The following is a 17630-nucleotide window of genomic DNA, read 5'->3' as shown; positions in this document are numbered from 1 at the left end:
CTCCATACACCACCATCTCCTGGATGTCCTTGCCCCTCCAGCCACCTGTCCTTCCCACCATCCTTTGCCTAATCTTCCTCCTCTGCCCAGCTTCTAAATGTTCAGAGTACCTCATGAGTTTTTCCTTTTTTAACCTTTTATTAATCTGCATTTTTCTCCTGAGATGAATCCAGTCCTGTGGTTCCCAAGGCACTCTCTTAGGCAAATCTCATGTTCTATTTTATAGTTATTTATCTATGTTTCTGTGTCCTTAGCTAAACTGTAAACTGCCTGAAAACAGAGACAACTCCTCGCTCCTAGACATTTCTAAGTCCCCTGGAATGACACCTGGTAGTTGCTCAAAAAACAATTGTTTAATTAACTAATCAACTAATTAATTCATGGCATAATAGAGTACATTGGGGTCTGGATTTGGCTGCTATTCATACTAGATAATTCCCAAACACCTTAAATAATGGAAATAAGAATGAAAGCATTTTCAAAGGATGCCTCTTCAAATCAGGCCAAAAATATTGTTAATCTAGGTAGCACTGAAAACTCACCAAGACGTGTGGTGACATTACTTCATCTCCTAAATGTAGAATTTGTGATTCATGTTAACACAGAGAGACTTTAATATATTTGGTGTTAAATAGGACAGCAACATACTTCCCTATATTTACAATAACTTCGTCCATGAAAACTGCATTTACTGGGCCCCTTATTTTCATAACTTCCAAGGTGGCTGTTTGTTTAAGGATGCATAGTATTAATAAGAATTTTTAAAGATAATTTAGTTTAACTGATGTCAGATTCATCTAGAGAAAACAAAATCAAATAAACCTCTCAAAACAGATTGACATCCTATTGTCTTCAAATTTGCTTTTGTATTTTTGGTTTTCTAGTACTTGTTTAGAAATATTGTAGCTATCAAATTAAATATACTATCACTATAACATTATTAGTTTCCTTTTTTATTTGCAAACAAACACGCCTAAATAACTTTTTAATATATACTCGTGTATTATATCTCGTAGGCAAACAAGAAAACTGCGTGACATTGAACAAGAAAAAGATCGAACATTGCTTAAGACCATCATAAAAGTCTGGAAAGAGATGAAATCCCTTCGAGAGTTCCAGAGGTTTACGAATACGCCTTTGAAACTTGTTTTGAGAAAGTAGGCTTTTTTCAAAAATTGTTTTATTGGGTTATATCATATGGAGGAAAAAATGTATAAAACATAGACATAGCTTACAAAATAATTACAAAAAAAGTTACAAATGAATAACCATATAACCATTCCCCAGGTTAAGAAAGAAAACATTACCAGTACCTGGGCAGGCCCCATGTTCCTATCCCCAAATACGTCCCCCTTCACCCCAGAAGTAACCATTTTCTGGACTTTTATGATTAGTGTTTCTTGCTTTTATTTATAGTTTTGCCATCTTTGTGTAATCCCTAAGAATGTACAGTTTAATATTGCCTGTATTTGATGCTTACATAAGTGAAAGTATATTGTTTGTATTCTTTAGTGAATGCACGTGTTTTTTTTCCTTCAATACTGTGTTTGTGAGATCATCTGCTTTATGGCTCATAGATGTAGTTTATTTTATTTGCTTTAGAATACTTCATTATATGAATATAACAAAATTTGTCCACTTTATTGTTGATGGACATTCAAATTGATTCCATTTTTCAACTGTTATACAGCACTTCCACAGACTTTTTGGACATGTCTTTAGGGTACATGTGCCTAAGCTTTCCAGAAATATACCTGGAAGTGAAATTGTCAAGTCTTTGGGGATGCACTTCTCCAAATACTTATTTGCTGATTCCAAACGCCCTCCCAGAATGCCTGTGCCCATCTGTATTTTGACCAGTGTTCCTGTTGGTCCATAGGACCCAGAGCACACATGTCACCCGGTGTTGTTACGCATTAGCATTTTGCCATCCGATGGCATGTTCTAATTTATATTTCCCATACATGAATTGGCTGTTTTGATTTCCTCTTTTACGAAGTGTCTGTTCGAGCCTTTTGTGATTTTTGAACTGGATTGTTCAGCTTTGTAACCTTTTCATAATTTGTAGGTTGGGCATATATCCTGGACACGAGCGCTTCGTGGATGATGTGCATTGCAGATATCTTCTCCCCCTCTGTAGTTGTCTTTTTACTCTCTCTTTGCTGCTTTTCAATGAATAGAAATTCTTAATTTTAAAGAGAGAGAATATGTTAGTCTTTTCTTTTATGATCGATGCTTTTCGTATGCTGCTTAAGAAATCCTTCCCCTGATTCGTGTGGATTTTCTACTTTATTGTCTCCTATAACCATTATAGTTTTATCTTTCACATTCATCTTCAATACATTTGGATTGATCTTTCTGTATGGTGAAGAGAAAGTATGCTTTGATCACCTTTACGCTGCCTAATTCACTAGACTTTGACACACGATTGAGAGTAGAGTCTACCACAACAAAAACACGCTCTGCATATTAGTCCAAGAGAGTCTCTGCTGCTGGTTTTGGTCCCTTCCTGATTGTTTCTTCTGAATAAGTGTTGTGCCAGCACTTCTACATGAAAAGTGACAAATTTTGGCAATTATCTAATCTTTTGCTTTGAAAACACCCACATCTTAGCCAAAGATAGTTGCAAACTGTTATTTTCTTGGGCTGTCATTATCATAAGACTAAGAAAACATTCTACAGTTTTCAGGACAAATAGGAAACTGTGTGCTCCGTGAGAGCAGGGACCTTATCGCCTTTAGACGTCTGGTCCCCAACAGAGCACCTGCCACTCAGTATCTGCTCAGTTAATGTTAGTTGATGGAAAACAAATTCAAACAGTCTGTCCCACAGAAATCGTGATGTCGCCCAGGAATTCCAGGGTTTCTGCTTCCGCATTTCATCTCCTAGCCTACTTCCCCCACCCAGAAGCAGAACATAAATATTCACCATATTGTTTTCTCCTTCTTACCTTCTTAAGTTTAGGATAAACTAAAATTTATAGGAAATTTACCCTTAAGCTCACCTCAAGGTTGCAAACTTCCTTTTTATGACACTAAACACCTCTTCTCTCCCATAAGTAGCTGTCCTCTAAATTCTTTTGGAGTGCCCTTTTCTCACATTCTTCATTCATGTAGCCACCTTATGATACAGTACAATTTTTTTCCTGCAAAATAGTCAAGTTCCAACCAGCTTATTCATGCTTGTGCATAACAATGAGAAAAGCAAATGCTTTTCAGTATATCAGAGATGGAACATTATTTTTCAGCCAAATTTCCCCAATATTTATAAATTTCAGGTACAACCGTGTATCAAAAGTGATTTCTTCGTAGTATCCTAGAGTCTCTTAGGGGACTGTTAATTGCTAAATCACCAGCTCACACATGTACATAAACAAACATTTGTCAGCTCAAGGCATGTGACTAAGTTTATCCAAAAGGGACAAGGAACTTGAGGAGAGTTGAACCTGCAAGCCAGCCACACTGATCACATTAGGAGATTAATGCAGGATGAGTTGCAACAACTCCCAAGTGCTGAGCTGGGTGGGATGTGTTGGGTACGCCTGTTTACCAGCTCCCTCCTGGAGAGTCATACTGTCCATTAACATATAAATGGCTCTGCAAAGACTAGCAACAAGGAAACTCACATCTATTTAATCTCAGGTTGATTTGGCCACAGCACCTTTTTTTGTAGGACATCTCATAGAACCAATGTTCTACAGAACACACGGTGGGAAACACTCCTCTGAGTTGAGCCAAACTCCTGATGGAGTGTTGCAGAATCATCAGAGAAAAACCCAAATTATCAATCCAAAGTCAAAAAAAGTGGTTTTAGGGACTGAGTAGCAACAAATGAAGTGGTTCCTCAGAGACTTGAAGAATTGATAAGATAACTGAAATGAAACTTCTACCACTATCAGTTGAGAATTTAGGGGCACTGTGTCAGTACACCATATGGATTATTTAACTCAGAGCAGCATTGTTGCTTAATAGTAAATAGATTGGGCTCATATTCCAGGTCTTCCTCTCACCAACTGTGTGTTCTTGGACCAGTTACTTAACCTCTCTCTGCCTCAGTCTCCTAGAGTATAAAATGCTGATGATAATAGTATCTGCCTCACAAGGTTGTGAGCTAACATGTGCAAAGCTTTTAGAAGAGAACCTGCAACCCGGCAAGCCTGATACAGGTATTTGCTGTTATTATTACTCTAGTACTTAATTCCAAGAAATAATCAAGGTACTGTAAATTATTTTAAAGGGAAAAAGTGGACCAGAAAGCAGACGAAGAAGCATATGAAGCAGAAGTTCAAGCTGAAATAAGTGAACTATTGGAAGAGCACAGGGAAGAGTATGAACAGAGGATGGATGAATACAGAAGTGCCCATCAGCAGTGGAAAGCCTGGAAGAAAGCCCAAGTATGTAAACAGTCGCTCAGCCTTGAGCAGGGCTGAGCTTGGGGCACCCCTTGAGACAGGAGGAGGCAAACTGGGGTCTCCTGCAGGCTCTGCTCTGTTTCCCTCCCTGCCCTCTTGCTAGGGGGCAAAAGGATGAGCAAATGATTCATCAATGCACTTGTGTAAAAGGCCACCCAGCTAGCTGATACCAGAGCCAGGTTTTCCATTGACAGGGCCCTGGTATCACTCTGTGGCTATTTGAGTGAACGAACAAGGAACAACACAATAATTGCTCATGTATGGGTCAAACACTATGCTAAGAATTTTACATGCATTGTCCCATTGAACATAGGGTATTGATGCTTTCAGGTTTCCCTCAGGAAATTATATAACTTTGTACACATGACCCAGCAAAACTGAAGCCAAGGCCAGTAAGTAAGAGAGTAGGGTCTGCTGCAATGCCAGTTGTGCTCACAAGACTTACTTTAATTTCAAGATATGTCCTCGGCCTTTAGAACTGATGTTAATGATTACATTAACCAGTAGTGCTAATGATTACACGAATAGCTAGCTTTTTTCAGCTCTTTCTGGGGCCAGGCACTATGATAAGTGCTTTACAGGCATCGCCTCATTTCAACAGCCCTGGGAGGAATTTCCTATGATTGTCCCCATTTTGTAGATGAGAAAACTGGGGCACGGAGAGGTCAAGCGGCTTAGTTACCTGCCTGAGTGCATACAGCTGGTTGCGTGGAGCTGGGTTGACATCCAGGTCTATCTGACTCTGAAGACTGTGCTCTTAAACTCCCAAATTCCTGTTTGATAGAAGGTTGTCTCTTACCCAACAGAGGACCAAGAAGAAGAAAAAGAAACAAGGAGTCGAAGAACATCCTGATGACGAGATGGAGGAACCATATCCTGGGGAGGACCCTGTAAAACCTGTCCCTCCAGAGCCCACCAATCAGGCAGTAATAGAGCAAGAGGTGAGAGAGAGAGCAGCCCAGAGCAGGAGGAGGCCTGGGGAGCCCATGCTGGTCCCGGAGCTGAGCCTGGCGGGGAGCGTGACGCCCAATGACCAGTGTCCCAGGTGAGCAAACACTCAGACCATCAATGAGGTTGACATGTGATGCACACACACTTAGATGTACACATGTGCACACACACTTGCACACTGGAGCGTATGTCTCCTGACCAACATGGTATGATCAGGAAAATCATAAATATGTATTAGACTGAATGGTTTGAAATTGCAGATATTTGTCTGTATTTTGGTGATTTCATGTGGTTCACCCACCTAATGCATCCCATTGGCCACTCAGGAGCCCATTACTTGAAGCTGCCCGTAGGAGGCACTCTTCCCAGTGGCTGTCTACGTGGCCTTTGAGTTGGAGCCTTTATCTGTAACCTCAGTGTGTCTTTTCCATCTACTGGTAGCGCATCCCCCGCTCCCTGGCATAGAAACCTAGGTCTTTCATTGGCCCTTGACTGCAGGAGCCCCTTAGGCCAACTTCTCTCTTTGAAGGCCTTGTAGAGCGTTGCACAGGAATTGTAAATATTCCCATACCTATTTACGTCAGGCCATCTGAAGCACACCCTCCAGATTTGATAAAACACATTTCTCATCATTCATACATCAGACCTAAAAGAAACAATCAGAAGCATCACTTTATGTATATAAATCTATACATATAATATTCATAAATACACATGTTCATTCTCTTTTTAAAAATTATAATACAAATATTTTTTAAATTTCCCACTTATTTCTTTCTTAGATCTTATAGAGATAGTTCTCAAAGGGTAGCCCCAGGACCAGCAGCATCAGCATCACCTGGAGAACTTGTTTAAAATGCAAATTCTCAGGTCCTACCTGAGACCTGCTGAATCAGAAACTCTGGGTCAGGGCTCAGAAAACTGTTTCACAAAGTTTCCAGGTGATTCTGATGAATGTTATAGCATATTGTAATCTATTAAAGGGAATCTATTGAAATAACTGATATCACCAGATCCAAGGTTTAATTCTCCAGTAAACAGAAGACCTATAGTGAACACAGGGACTATCTTAGGCTGGAATCTTCAATATTCCAAAATAGAAAGTGAGAATTTAATCCAGTCAGTCATCCTGAGAGATAATTAGGATGCAGGGATGAATTAGGATGTTATAAGACTTCCTACAACCTCCTTAGTTTCAAACTTCTGTTAACGTGCTAATAATTTATTTTTAAATTGTAACTTCTTGTGCATTTTCATGTGTTCTCTCAACTTCATAGCATTCAGAGGCTATACATAAATAAACTATTCCCCAGCACTAAATTAGCTATTTTCAGGCCACAAATACCATACCACATAATTCTGTAATGAACATTTAAAATATGTGATTACATAGCATGTTTTTAAAGGGAAACTTTGGCCTTGATTTGACAGTGTTTTATGGCAAATCCTGTTTCAACTGAGAATGTATATCTCAGTCTTAAGCTTCTGAGTTTTCACTGGGATTTGGGACTATATCCAGGTTACCCCAAGCCAATGATACAATCGACCTGCTTCATCAGGCCCTCAGGTAAGGGGTGTTTTAGGTGTGTCTGTAGCATGAGGTTACTGAGAATAAGCCTTAAAACAACTCTGAGTGGGGTCTTTGGGTGTCTTGGATACTTCTCGAAATTTGGTGTTAAATGTCCCTTATAGAAAAAAACTGTTCAGGTCATTCAAGCAATTTCATGTCTGGGGTGGGCCTAAATTACAGAGATGTAAAAAGTTAAAACTACCACCCAATTTAATGGGTGCAGATTTCTAGTTGGGATGAAAAAAACATCCTGCAGGAGGATAGCGGTGATGGCTGCGCAACACTGTGAGTGTACTTAATGCCACTAAATTGTACACTTAAAAATAGTTAAAAGGATAAGTGTTATGTTATGTATATCTAACCACAACTTAAAAGAAAATTACCAACCATAAATCCTGAGTGTATTCTGGATTTTTATACTCTAATGTTTTCCTTTCCTTAACAAGCTTGAATTGCGATTGACTTAACCAATAACTGGTGTTTCAGGTGGGTGTCCACAAATAAATGCAATAAAATTAAAGACCACTCTTTGGAGGTTTTGATTTTTGTTTTACTTCCTAGCTATAAGAATGATATGCTTGCCAGGACACCTTTTATTGAGATTCAAATGACCTTTAAAAATAAAGCATATTTCTTAATCTGCTGCATTCAGGGAGCAGTCACTCACCACTGAAAAGTGTTAAGAAAAAGCTTTGATCTTGGAGAAGCAGAGTTGACCTAACTGCTACAATATGCTGTTATATTTTTAGGATAAAATGTACTACCCAAATATAAGTCACCGCTATCCCTTAGGGTTTGAATTTACTCCATTTAACAAATAATATATTTCTGTATACTTAAAACTCTGGGATGCAAACATAAGGCTTGTTTGAAAAAAATTAAGGAAACTATAGAACAACACTTGGACCACGGCTCTCAAATTCCCTGTGGCATTTTCCGTGCCTCTTATTCCTTATCACAGTGAATTATTATATTAAGCTCTGTAAGACCTGCTACTATTTGGGTTCAGTGAGGGCTACAGTGACTGGCAGAGTCGCCTCCAATGCATCTCATTCTGTTCAGTGCCTGGTGGTCAAACACTCCCGTTACCCTTAGCAAAGTCATACTAATCCCAGATGCGAACGGTCTCCCTTTGCAGGGTGGAGGTTTTGCGAAGGGAGGATGTCAAGAGGCGCTCGGTGTATTTGAAGGTGCTCTTCAATGACAAGGAAGTGTCCAGGACCAACAGTCGGCCACTCGGGGCTGACTTCCGAGTTCACTTTGGACAGATTTTCAATCTGCAGATAGTCAACTGGCCAGAGAGTTTAACACTGCAGGTACGCATTTTAATTATAGTCACTGTCACAAGAATCTTTGGGTCATCGTAGGTGCAAGATGGTTTTAAATTATCCGTTGGCTACAATGGTGTCTTGATAGATCCTCAAGGGGAACAGAAGGTGAGGCTCCTCCTGGGCATGTCTGTTCTTATGGTCTTGGCAGGAGATCTGTAACCCCACTCACCTTCTGACAATGTTGGCAGAGTAACTGGCCATAGTGCTCAAGATTCTACCTTGAGACAGGGTCAGGGGATGAGCTGGGTAGGGGATGAGGGAGGAAGGTCTCTGGTTCATTCACTGAAGGAATATTCCACTATCACCCTCTACTAGGACCCTAGCCTAATAAACCAGAGAAATCAGTTAACCACAGTGGTTATGATGGAGGGTGGTACAGGTGTTGGGATCCCTCCCTAAAATAAATAAATCTCCCCACCAGCCTAATTCCCATGATTAGCAATATATTTATTTGTGTTTTAGTTTCCTAGGGCTGCCATAACTAAGCACCACAACTTTGGTGGCTTAAAACAACAGACATTTATTCTCTCCCAATTCTGGAGACCCTGAAGTCTGAAATCAAGGTGTGGGCAGGGCCATGCTCTCTCCAAGTCTCTATAGGAGAATCCTTCCTTGCCTTTTCCAGATTCTGGTGGCTCTTGGAGCTCCTTGGCCTTTGGTACCATAACTCCAGTCTCTGTCTCCATTTTCACATGGCTTTCTCTGTGTCTCTGTGTGTCTCCTTTTTTGTCTCTTACAAGGATACTCTCCTTGGATTTAGGGCCCACCCTAATCCAGTATGAGCTCATCTCAACCTTATACTAATCACATCTATAAAGACCCTATTTCCAAATAAGGTCACATTCTGTGGTTCCAGGTGGACAGCAATTTTTAGAGGACACTATTCAAACCACTACAGTGTCTTAGCCTTGCTATTTTTATGGTGAATCTTCTCTTCTGCCAACAGAATTCTCTTTTATGATCCTAACAGGCCTGTTACCCATGGCTGCAAACATGTGGTACACATCCTTTGTTTGCCATCCACCACCCATGAAGAATCACTAGTCCTCATCCACCACTTACGCAGAAATTTCTCATTCCCATTGACCACCCTTGCCAAAAATGATAATTGATTATGCCATTTTTTTCCCCACTGAGCCCAGATATAACTTCAGAATCTTTCTCAACACAGTACTCTAGGCAGCCACTACCTATTAGTTGTAACTGATGTTAAGTCTGCAGGTACCATTACAATTGTATAATTATTAAAATATTTAAATACTTCCGTACTGAATGGTAAATAGCTGCCACCCTGGCCACATAGACCCCATTTCCAAGATCATCTGGACCTTCCCACAATGGACCAGTTAAAGGGTCTGTCTGAACGAGGCTAATGCTTCCAGGACCCTGTTCCCATGTATGGCTGACGTATCTTCTGATTGGTTAGCATTTGGCCGTGTGTATTGTTCAACATGTTGAATATCAACACCTGCCTAGACCTCAGTAATTAAAAACCGTCTAAAACTGGTAGAGGAAGCTTGAGAGAGCTAAGATAGGGAGTTCTTTTGACAATGAGAAGGAAGCACAGTAGAAATGCCTGGGATGAGATTAGGGATGCTAAGAAATGGGATGGGGACTCTGAAAGGGTCAGGTGGGCACCGAAGGTCAACCACCTTGGATTGGATTTTCCCAGAGACTGACAGCTTTGTCCAACACCTTTTCATTTGTGACCTGGGGATGGTGAGGGCAGAGGGTGATCCTCATTTACAAAGAACCAAGTTCAAGACTCTCCTTTGTCATACTGATAACAGCATTGATATCTATCCACACAATTCAAAAATGTTTTTCTTGTAATTTTAGAACTTGGCTTAGTCCAGTCACTCAAACAATTCTTTGAAACCCCATCTAATTTTTAAGAAAATGTCTATATATACTAAAACCTGAAAAAAATAGAACTTGTTTTGTTGCTAAACTTACACTTAATAAGGGTGAGGAGAACGCAAGAACATTTATTAAGTAAAGGATGGTGTTAGAAAGAGGATTGGATTTGGAGGTTTGGTGAAAACCTGAGTCTTCCTTAAACCTAAAAATTCCCTCTCTGAATATCATCCATGGGAAAATAATCTCTATATTTCTAATCTTCCCCCCTTGGTTTACAACTCTTTACGGATACAGAGAATTAAATGGGGGTGACTTTGCCTGAAGGTGAGAGTGGAGAGTCACCCAGCTCTGCACTGGGAAGGTGAGCTGGTGATCTCCAGGTGGATGGCCAGTGGGCATACCCAGTCCTGACACCCCTGCTCTCAGGAACTCAGGTCACACTGACTCTCCATCCAGTATCCTCTGGTGCCCCTGCTGAGCCTGACTGCCTGGACCAGCAGAAGACTCCTCTTCCTCTGTCCTCTTAGCAAAGTGATGTCTGAGGGGGCTCTGGGATCCTGCTGTCTGGCTTTCATCTCATTGCCACTCCCCGTGAGATGCACCATTATTTGCGCCACTTAACTACAACGCACCACGGATCAAATGACACAGCTTATTTCAGATATGTTGAAATTAGAAAATCTAGCATTCTCTATACCACGGACAGCTCATTAAGAGAGGTCTTTCTTTCCAGGGATGCCTTGCAGCGAGGATCCTGGTGGGAGTGCCCCTCTGTTTGGATGGTTATGGGCTTTGGAAATTTAAAATCTGAATGCCTTGAGGGAAGAGCTGCACTCTGCTAGTTCTGAAGCCCCCTGTCTTCACTGCTTCCTACATGAATCCTTCAGTCCTAGCCCTAAACACATGAGCTTAAGCTACAGTTTAAAAAAAGACACTGCACACAGAAAATTGTCTCAATTAAGAATAAAACCTGATGGAGAAAGTAAATAAACACAAAACCCAGAAGCCAGCTTGATGCTTTGCTGTCACCTGCCTTTAATAATGAGGGTTTGCTGGGGGCCCCTATATGAGTCTCTCTCATTCTACATCCACAGAACAGCGAAGATTTTGGTTATTCAGAGTGTGCCCCCTCGTTGGAGGGGGCATCCTTAACTCGTCCTCCCCATTCCTCTCCTGCAGAGGAAAAGCTGATATAAAGAAGACCAAGATTAATGTGAGAAGACCAGATAGAGAGCTAGAGCAAAGAGAGAGAGACAGCAACAGAGGATGATATGGCAGGAAGGAGAGGGAGCCCTGGAAGGGGAGACCCCACTGAAGAGTCTGGAAGATGGGAGAGAAGGCCCCCCCCCCACCCCTCCCTAAGAGCTGAATCATGTAATCTTCTTTTTAAAATTACAAATTAAAGGAGTCTTGGCTAAGTTCTTAAGCTATCTAGAGATTTGATAACTGATCAAATCACATATCATAATGGCTTAACAGCATAATTTTTATGATTGAGTAGTGGTTACAGATGAAATTAATTTAGGGAATATTGTATTTCAACTCTTGAGGAATAGTACTATGCCTTTTGGAAATTTTCCATATAATTGCAAGTTTTTAGTTAGAGAGTTTCAAGAATTACTGCCAATTGTAAGACAGGGTAAGAAAAATCGCCTTAAATGCATCTGTTTGAGCCAGTGCTATCAAATTCTGAACTTTAGAGCCTAATGTATTTCAGAAAAAGTTCTGAGATTCTCAAAACTATAATGCATCACTTGGTGAATCAACAGGCAAGCCATGAATGTTTGTCGTTTGATTGTTAAGAGCCAGCTTAGTGTTTGATACTGAACCAGGAGTGTGGTGGAGAATTAGAAGTCCTGTATAAAAAGAGGTGCACATGGAGCTTTAAATCCAGCCGGGAGAAAAGAGAGAGAGCTACAAAGGAACAGCACTCAGCAGTGTGCAGATGTAAAGGACCATTGCAGAGAATAGCGTCGATTGTGATGTTTGGTTCCTTGTGAACCGTAAGGCTCAGTGCTTCCTGGGCAGGCTTGAGATAAGCATGCCAAGGCGGTCCTACCAGCAGAAGATAATTCCAGAGGCTGGCACAAAAAGCGTACAGTGAGGGGCCTGGCAGTGGAAATGGGAGGAAGGGATTATTTAGAGCAACACTACAGCCTTGAAAGAAGGAATTGACAGGACTTCATGACAGTTTGACTTGAAAGAATAAAAAGAAGTAGAATCAAATTTGGTCCCAAGGCAAGCGTGAGATTGGACTTCAGGTGACAGAGGAGTTGGAGCAGGGCCAGAGTCCTTCCAGAACAGTCTTGAAAATCTTGACTTCTGAGGTCTTTCCAAAATAAATGCTTGGCCTTTCACAAAAGTGAAATTTAATTTAGAAGTAAAAAAGCTTTGTGATGATAATCTTCATTTCTTTGTTTATCACTCACATCTATATGTCACCCCACTTTCATCTGCTTGACTCCCCAAAACTAACATCTGTAGTCTAATACAGCTGGGTGGCTTCTACATTTCTTGCCATTATTATTTTTCCATATGAATCAGTCCTGTTGAGCTTTTATATTGCTGGTATGTGGATTGAGATCGGGAAATTTTCCCTTTGCCTAGTTGGCGATTACTTGAGTTTCTCTTCCCAGGGCCTCCCCTGATCTCTCTGGCTTATTGCTGCGTAGTGCTATGGGAGTAGGAAAAACAATCCTATTTGGAGAAGTGTCCTTGTTAACCCTTGAGTAGCACACTTGTGTGGTTGTTTTTGGTCCTTTGTGGACATACGTCCAAAGCTGATATTTTTTCACACATATCTTACTTATCTACTCACGTAATCGGATTACAGTGAGTCAGATGGTTGAAAGCCAACCCTAGCTGGTAGGCAAGGGGAGTAGATACTAGGGAACCCTGCAGTGTGCAGAGCAGAGGAGCTAGGTGGCTGAGAGCAGGTGGGAAGGGTGCTGTAAGGACAATGGATTGCACAGGGCGACGTGATGACAGATGTAGTCATCTACATGTAAGAAGCTGAGGGTGTGGACTGGACAGGGTCCTGGGAAAATCTCTAGGAAATAACATTTATTAAGTGACTACTGCAGAACCATGTTCTTTACATATGCTATCTCATATAATCCTACAGAAAACCATGGGTACTATTGCTCTCCCAATTTTAAAGATGGGAAAACTAAGTTTCAGAGGTATTGAGTAACTTCATAACACAAAGCAAGTCAAGTGGCAAAGCAGAATTCAAACCCAGGTCTGTTTGACTGTAAATTTCACATTCATTTCGCCATATTAATTGGGTATAATGGTAAAGAAGAGCAAAGTCCAAAGTTTGACATATCTCTGCACTCTGAGGACTAGTTACTGTGGGAGAAATCTTAGAAAACAACATAGGCATCACTAGGTACTGAGTTGTGTTGATATTTAATAATATCTAGTATAAGATAACAGTTATTAAACAATTACAGTGTGCCAGGCACCAGTTTTTGTGTATGAACTCATTTAATCTTCACAACAGTCCTCTGGCAGCTGTATGATTATCCCCATTATACTGAAATGTGGAGAAGTTCAGTGACTGGCCTGAGGTCACACAGCCAGCAAGTGGCAGAGCCAGAGCCCAGACCCCAGAACCTGTTCTCTTATCCATCTCATTATACTGCCCCCCTTCCCCCAGTAGTTTGTACATTCAGGCCAACAAGTGTTTTATTGCAGGTACACATTTTGCAAGGCACTGTAAGAAACAGGAAGAAGAATTAGATGTGGTGCCTGACACAGCAATTAGACTGCAGGGGGGAAATGACATGAGGACCGGGTGACTGAGATCCAATGGGACAGGGGAGGGAAAATGAAGGTAACAGAGAAGGCTCCTCTCTCAGAGGTCTGGCAGAGAAGGGAAGGAGAGAAAGGGGTCCGGGTTTTGAAGAGGGATTGTGGTTTACTCTGGGGTGTGGTTGATTTGAGGATGTTTGTCAGCCGTGAAAGAAGCAGCCAGTGCAGAAAAGATTGATAACTTTGAAAATAAAAAGGAATGTGGTGGGGGGAGAGGAGACGGACTGGACCCCACGGGATACTGGGAGGGGTAGGATCAAGACATGATAGGCAGGTCCTTTGAGGCAGGAGTGATGAAACAGAGGAGGAGGTGGCGGAGGGCAGGGCTGTGAGGGGTTCACACCAGGTGCCCTCCACTTTTTAAATGGAGGAAGGGAGTCTGAGGGCACAAGAGTAGGAAAGGTTTGATTCAACACTGAGAGAAATGGGGACACCAACCAAGAGATGACTAACAGGCTGTGAGCAGCGTCACAGGCAGCCGAGAAACAAGGCCGCCACTTGTACTGGATCCAGCACTACCAAGTGCAAGAGGTGACACTGCGTTTTGTTTTGTTTTTTAATCAGAGAAACAGGATCTAAAACCATGCAATGTAAACTTTACTTCATGATGGAATATTATTTTTTATCTATCTTAATGTCCCTACATTTCTAAGGTCCATCTTACCTTCACAATTCTAAATATTGTCAGCAGGCAAATTTGCCCTGGGTTGTTGTTAAAACAAACAACATTCCAAATGCAAGGAAGTCATAATAATTCTGTAAATAGTCCCAATTTGGTAGCAGTTGATCTAATCGCTATTCTGAATTCACTGCTGCCTTGCTTTATTTACACAACAGAGGAATTTTTGAACAGTTGAACATAAATCAAATTATATTTCCTGTCATGATTCTCCATTAACATTCCACCTTCAAACACAAACACTCATTTTGCTTAGAGCAGTGCTTCTCAAGTGGAGGTAACTTTGCCCCCCAGGCGATATCTGGCAATGTCTGGAGACATTGTTGATTGTCACAACCGGTAGGAAGCTACTGGCATCTCTAGTGGGTCACGGCCCGGGATGTTGCTCCACCCTGCGATGCAGAGGACGACTCGTCACAACAAAGAATCGTCCAGCCCAAAATGTCAATAGTGCTGAGGTTGAGAACTCCTGTCTTAGAAAGAAAACAAATTAATTATATGGAAGGCCATTTGCAAATACCTATTTAAAGCCGAAAGTTCCTGTTTTCTGATTTTTAAAAATAGCATTTTATCCTAGCATTAAATAGAACTGCTGCTACCTTTAAGGAGAAGGGTGAAAAGTTTGGAAAATTTTTGAATGTTTTTTGGCTTTGTCAGATGGAATCCATTTTTTCCTTATTAGAAAAAGTAGAGAATTATCTTCTGAGACAGTAGTCCCAATATGCAAACCCTCCATTCCCCTAGAGTTCATAACTGCCTTTGTCCCACAGACTCAGCACCAAGAGTCCCCATTCGGTTCCTCTCGTGACACTAGACAGGAATGTGGCTCCAGAGACTGGGAAAAAGGACCCCTCCACTGACATCCACCAGAAATGCCCTTAATGCAATTACTGCATGTTTATGGGTCGTCACTAAGAATGGTGACCAATACAGGGCACACCCACAAGGAATAAAAACTAAAACAAACTCAGAAGCAACTCTTGTGGTCCTTCCACAATAAAATATTTGGTGAACTATTAAAGTCTAACAGCGATGTTTTTACAAAGCCACTGGAGTCATATAACATAGAAACTTTGTCCTGTACAGCTGAATAAACAAACACTTGATGGTTCTATAACGGAAGAAGATGTAGGGTATCTGAAAAATATTTGGATTTGTTCTTATGTTTAGATATGTTTCACACCCTGAGTTAGCTGCACTGGGTACCAGTTTGAGTGCTTTGGAATTCTGTAGTCATAGGAGGAGTGAAGACAGAAACAAGCAAGGTCAGGAAAGGTTTAAAGAAATACTAAATCCTGCATTTATGTCACCTTCTGAAGCATTTTACCATCATAAATGGTATTTTCTGACTATTGGTATGCTTTCTGTTCCCTTAACTTAAAGTAATGTCAGGATTTTATTCACTCCTGCTATTTTTTAAAGCATTTAAGCCTTAATATCGTTCTTTTTTCGCCATCTTATTTTTGGGTACCCAGAAATATAGATGGTTTAATTACAAATATGGAATACGCTGTAAAATTCCTATAAATCATCAGTAGCTTAATGTCTTCCTTGAAAAAAGTTAGGGAGTCCTGAAAAGATAGATCTTATAAGTTTAATAAAAAAAAGAAATTCTTGGGCCCAGCCCCAAGGCCGAGTGGTTAAAGTTCTGCATGCTCTGCTCAGCAGCCTAGGTTCACAGGTTCAGATCCCCACTGCAGACCTACTCCAGTCACCAACCACACTGTGGCGGTGTCCCACGTACAAAAAAAAAAAATAGAGGAAGATTTGCACAGATGTTAGCTCAGGGCCAATCTTCCTCAAGCAAAAAAGAAAAAAGAAAGAAAGAAATTCTTATTTCATAAAGTTTACTAAAATCAGTTGACCAACAAGATTTAATGAGCTATTTGGGAAATGTAGTCATGTTTATAAAAGAGCTTTGTAAACTGCAAAGTACTTTAAAAATGCGTGTGTTTATTGTCAATTGTTTGCCCAGAGGAAGAATAAGTATTTATTGAGCTCAGATTGAAGAGAAGAGACCTTTCATCCATCTCAGCTAAGCTTCACCACTGCCTTCCTGCTGGGCTTTGGGTTACATCCTCATTTTATAATGAGAGCAAAAAGGCAGAAAAAGTCATGCCCAAGGTCACACAGCAAGTAAGCAGCTATGTCAGATTTTCAGACTCAAATCTGTTGGACCAGCAGGCTGTCCTGTCCTGTTAACCACACTGCCCTCTGCAGGCTGTGAGAGGAAGGACAGTCAAGTGGGGAGTAAAATAAGACAGAGGAAAAAATTTGAGAGCCAGGGGTCTGCCCCGTGGCCAAGTGGTTAAGTTCCTGCGCTCTGCTTCAGCAGCCCAGGGTTTTGCCAGTTTGGATCCCGGGTGCGGACATGGCACCACTCATCAGGCCATGCTGAGGTGGCATCCCACATGCCACAACTAGAAGGACCCACAACTAAAAATATACAACTATGTACCTAGGGTAGGTGCTTTGGGGAGAAAAAGAAAAAATAAAATCTGAAAAGAAAAATCTGACAGCCATACTACACCCAAGTCTATCAGCTGTTCAGAGAAGAGAAAAATATGTTCCACAGATTTATCATCTAATGCCTTACTTCTAAGAGTTAACATGCTCCCTTCTAAATACATTAATTTCCAGATGGCAGGTACTGGTCATTCAATGGGAAATCAGGCAAGATCCTTACCCTCAGGAATCTCACCATCCAGTGAGACAAACGATGCATAAACAAAGGAATTTCAATAGAATGGATAAGTGTTCCTATATGGAACCACAGGAGGTACAGCAGTGGCACATAAGTGGGTATTGGTAGGCCTGTGGCAGCTTCGGGGATGCATGACTCACTCGGTGCCCAGTGCAGCATGGGCACCTTACATGAGTTAAAGCACCTGGGCTGGAGTGAACAGTGCACCATTGCCTTGCAGAGAGAGCAACCCCTTGGGAGTTCTAGGCAACCGAGAAGTCTGAGACAGGAAGTGCTCGGTGGTCTTTTGATCACAATTGCATATGCTC

The 17630-nt window shown here is 41.2% G+C and overlaps 1 protein-coding gene across 32 annotated transcripts in view; it reads left to right on the top strand.

Annotated features, from left to right (window-relative positions):
* Positions 1-17630, top strand: part of CC2D2A (coiled-coil and C2 domain containing 2A) — a 116039-nt gene that overhangs the window by 53554 nt on the left and 44855 nt on the right. For all 32 annotated transcript variants that reach the window (XM_070613201.1, XM_070613193.1, XM_070613203.1 and 29 more), the window contains 4 exons: positions 1017-1157; positions 4237-4393; positions 5218-5456; positions 8071-8248. In XM_070613201.1, coding sequence (XP_070469302.1) covers positions 1017-1157; positions 4237-4393; positions 5218-5456; positions 8071-8248 — 715 coding nt within the window. The remainder of the gene's footprint in view (positions 1-1016; positions 1158-4236; positions 4394-5217; positions 5457-8070; positions 8249-17630) is intronic.

The sequence above is a fragment of the Equus przewalskii genome, chromosome 3, assembly GCF_037783145.1.
Source record: "Equus przewalskii isolate Varuska chromosome 3, EquPr2, whole genome shotgun sequence".
NCBI lineage: Eukaryota > Metazoa > Chordata > Mammalia > Perissodactyla > Equidae > Equus > Equus przewalskii.
The sequence above is the reverse complement of the archived record's forward strand: the minus strand, read 5'-3'. Positions and strand labels throughout refer to the sequence as shown.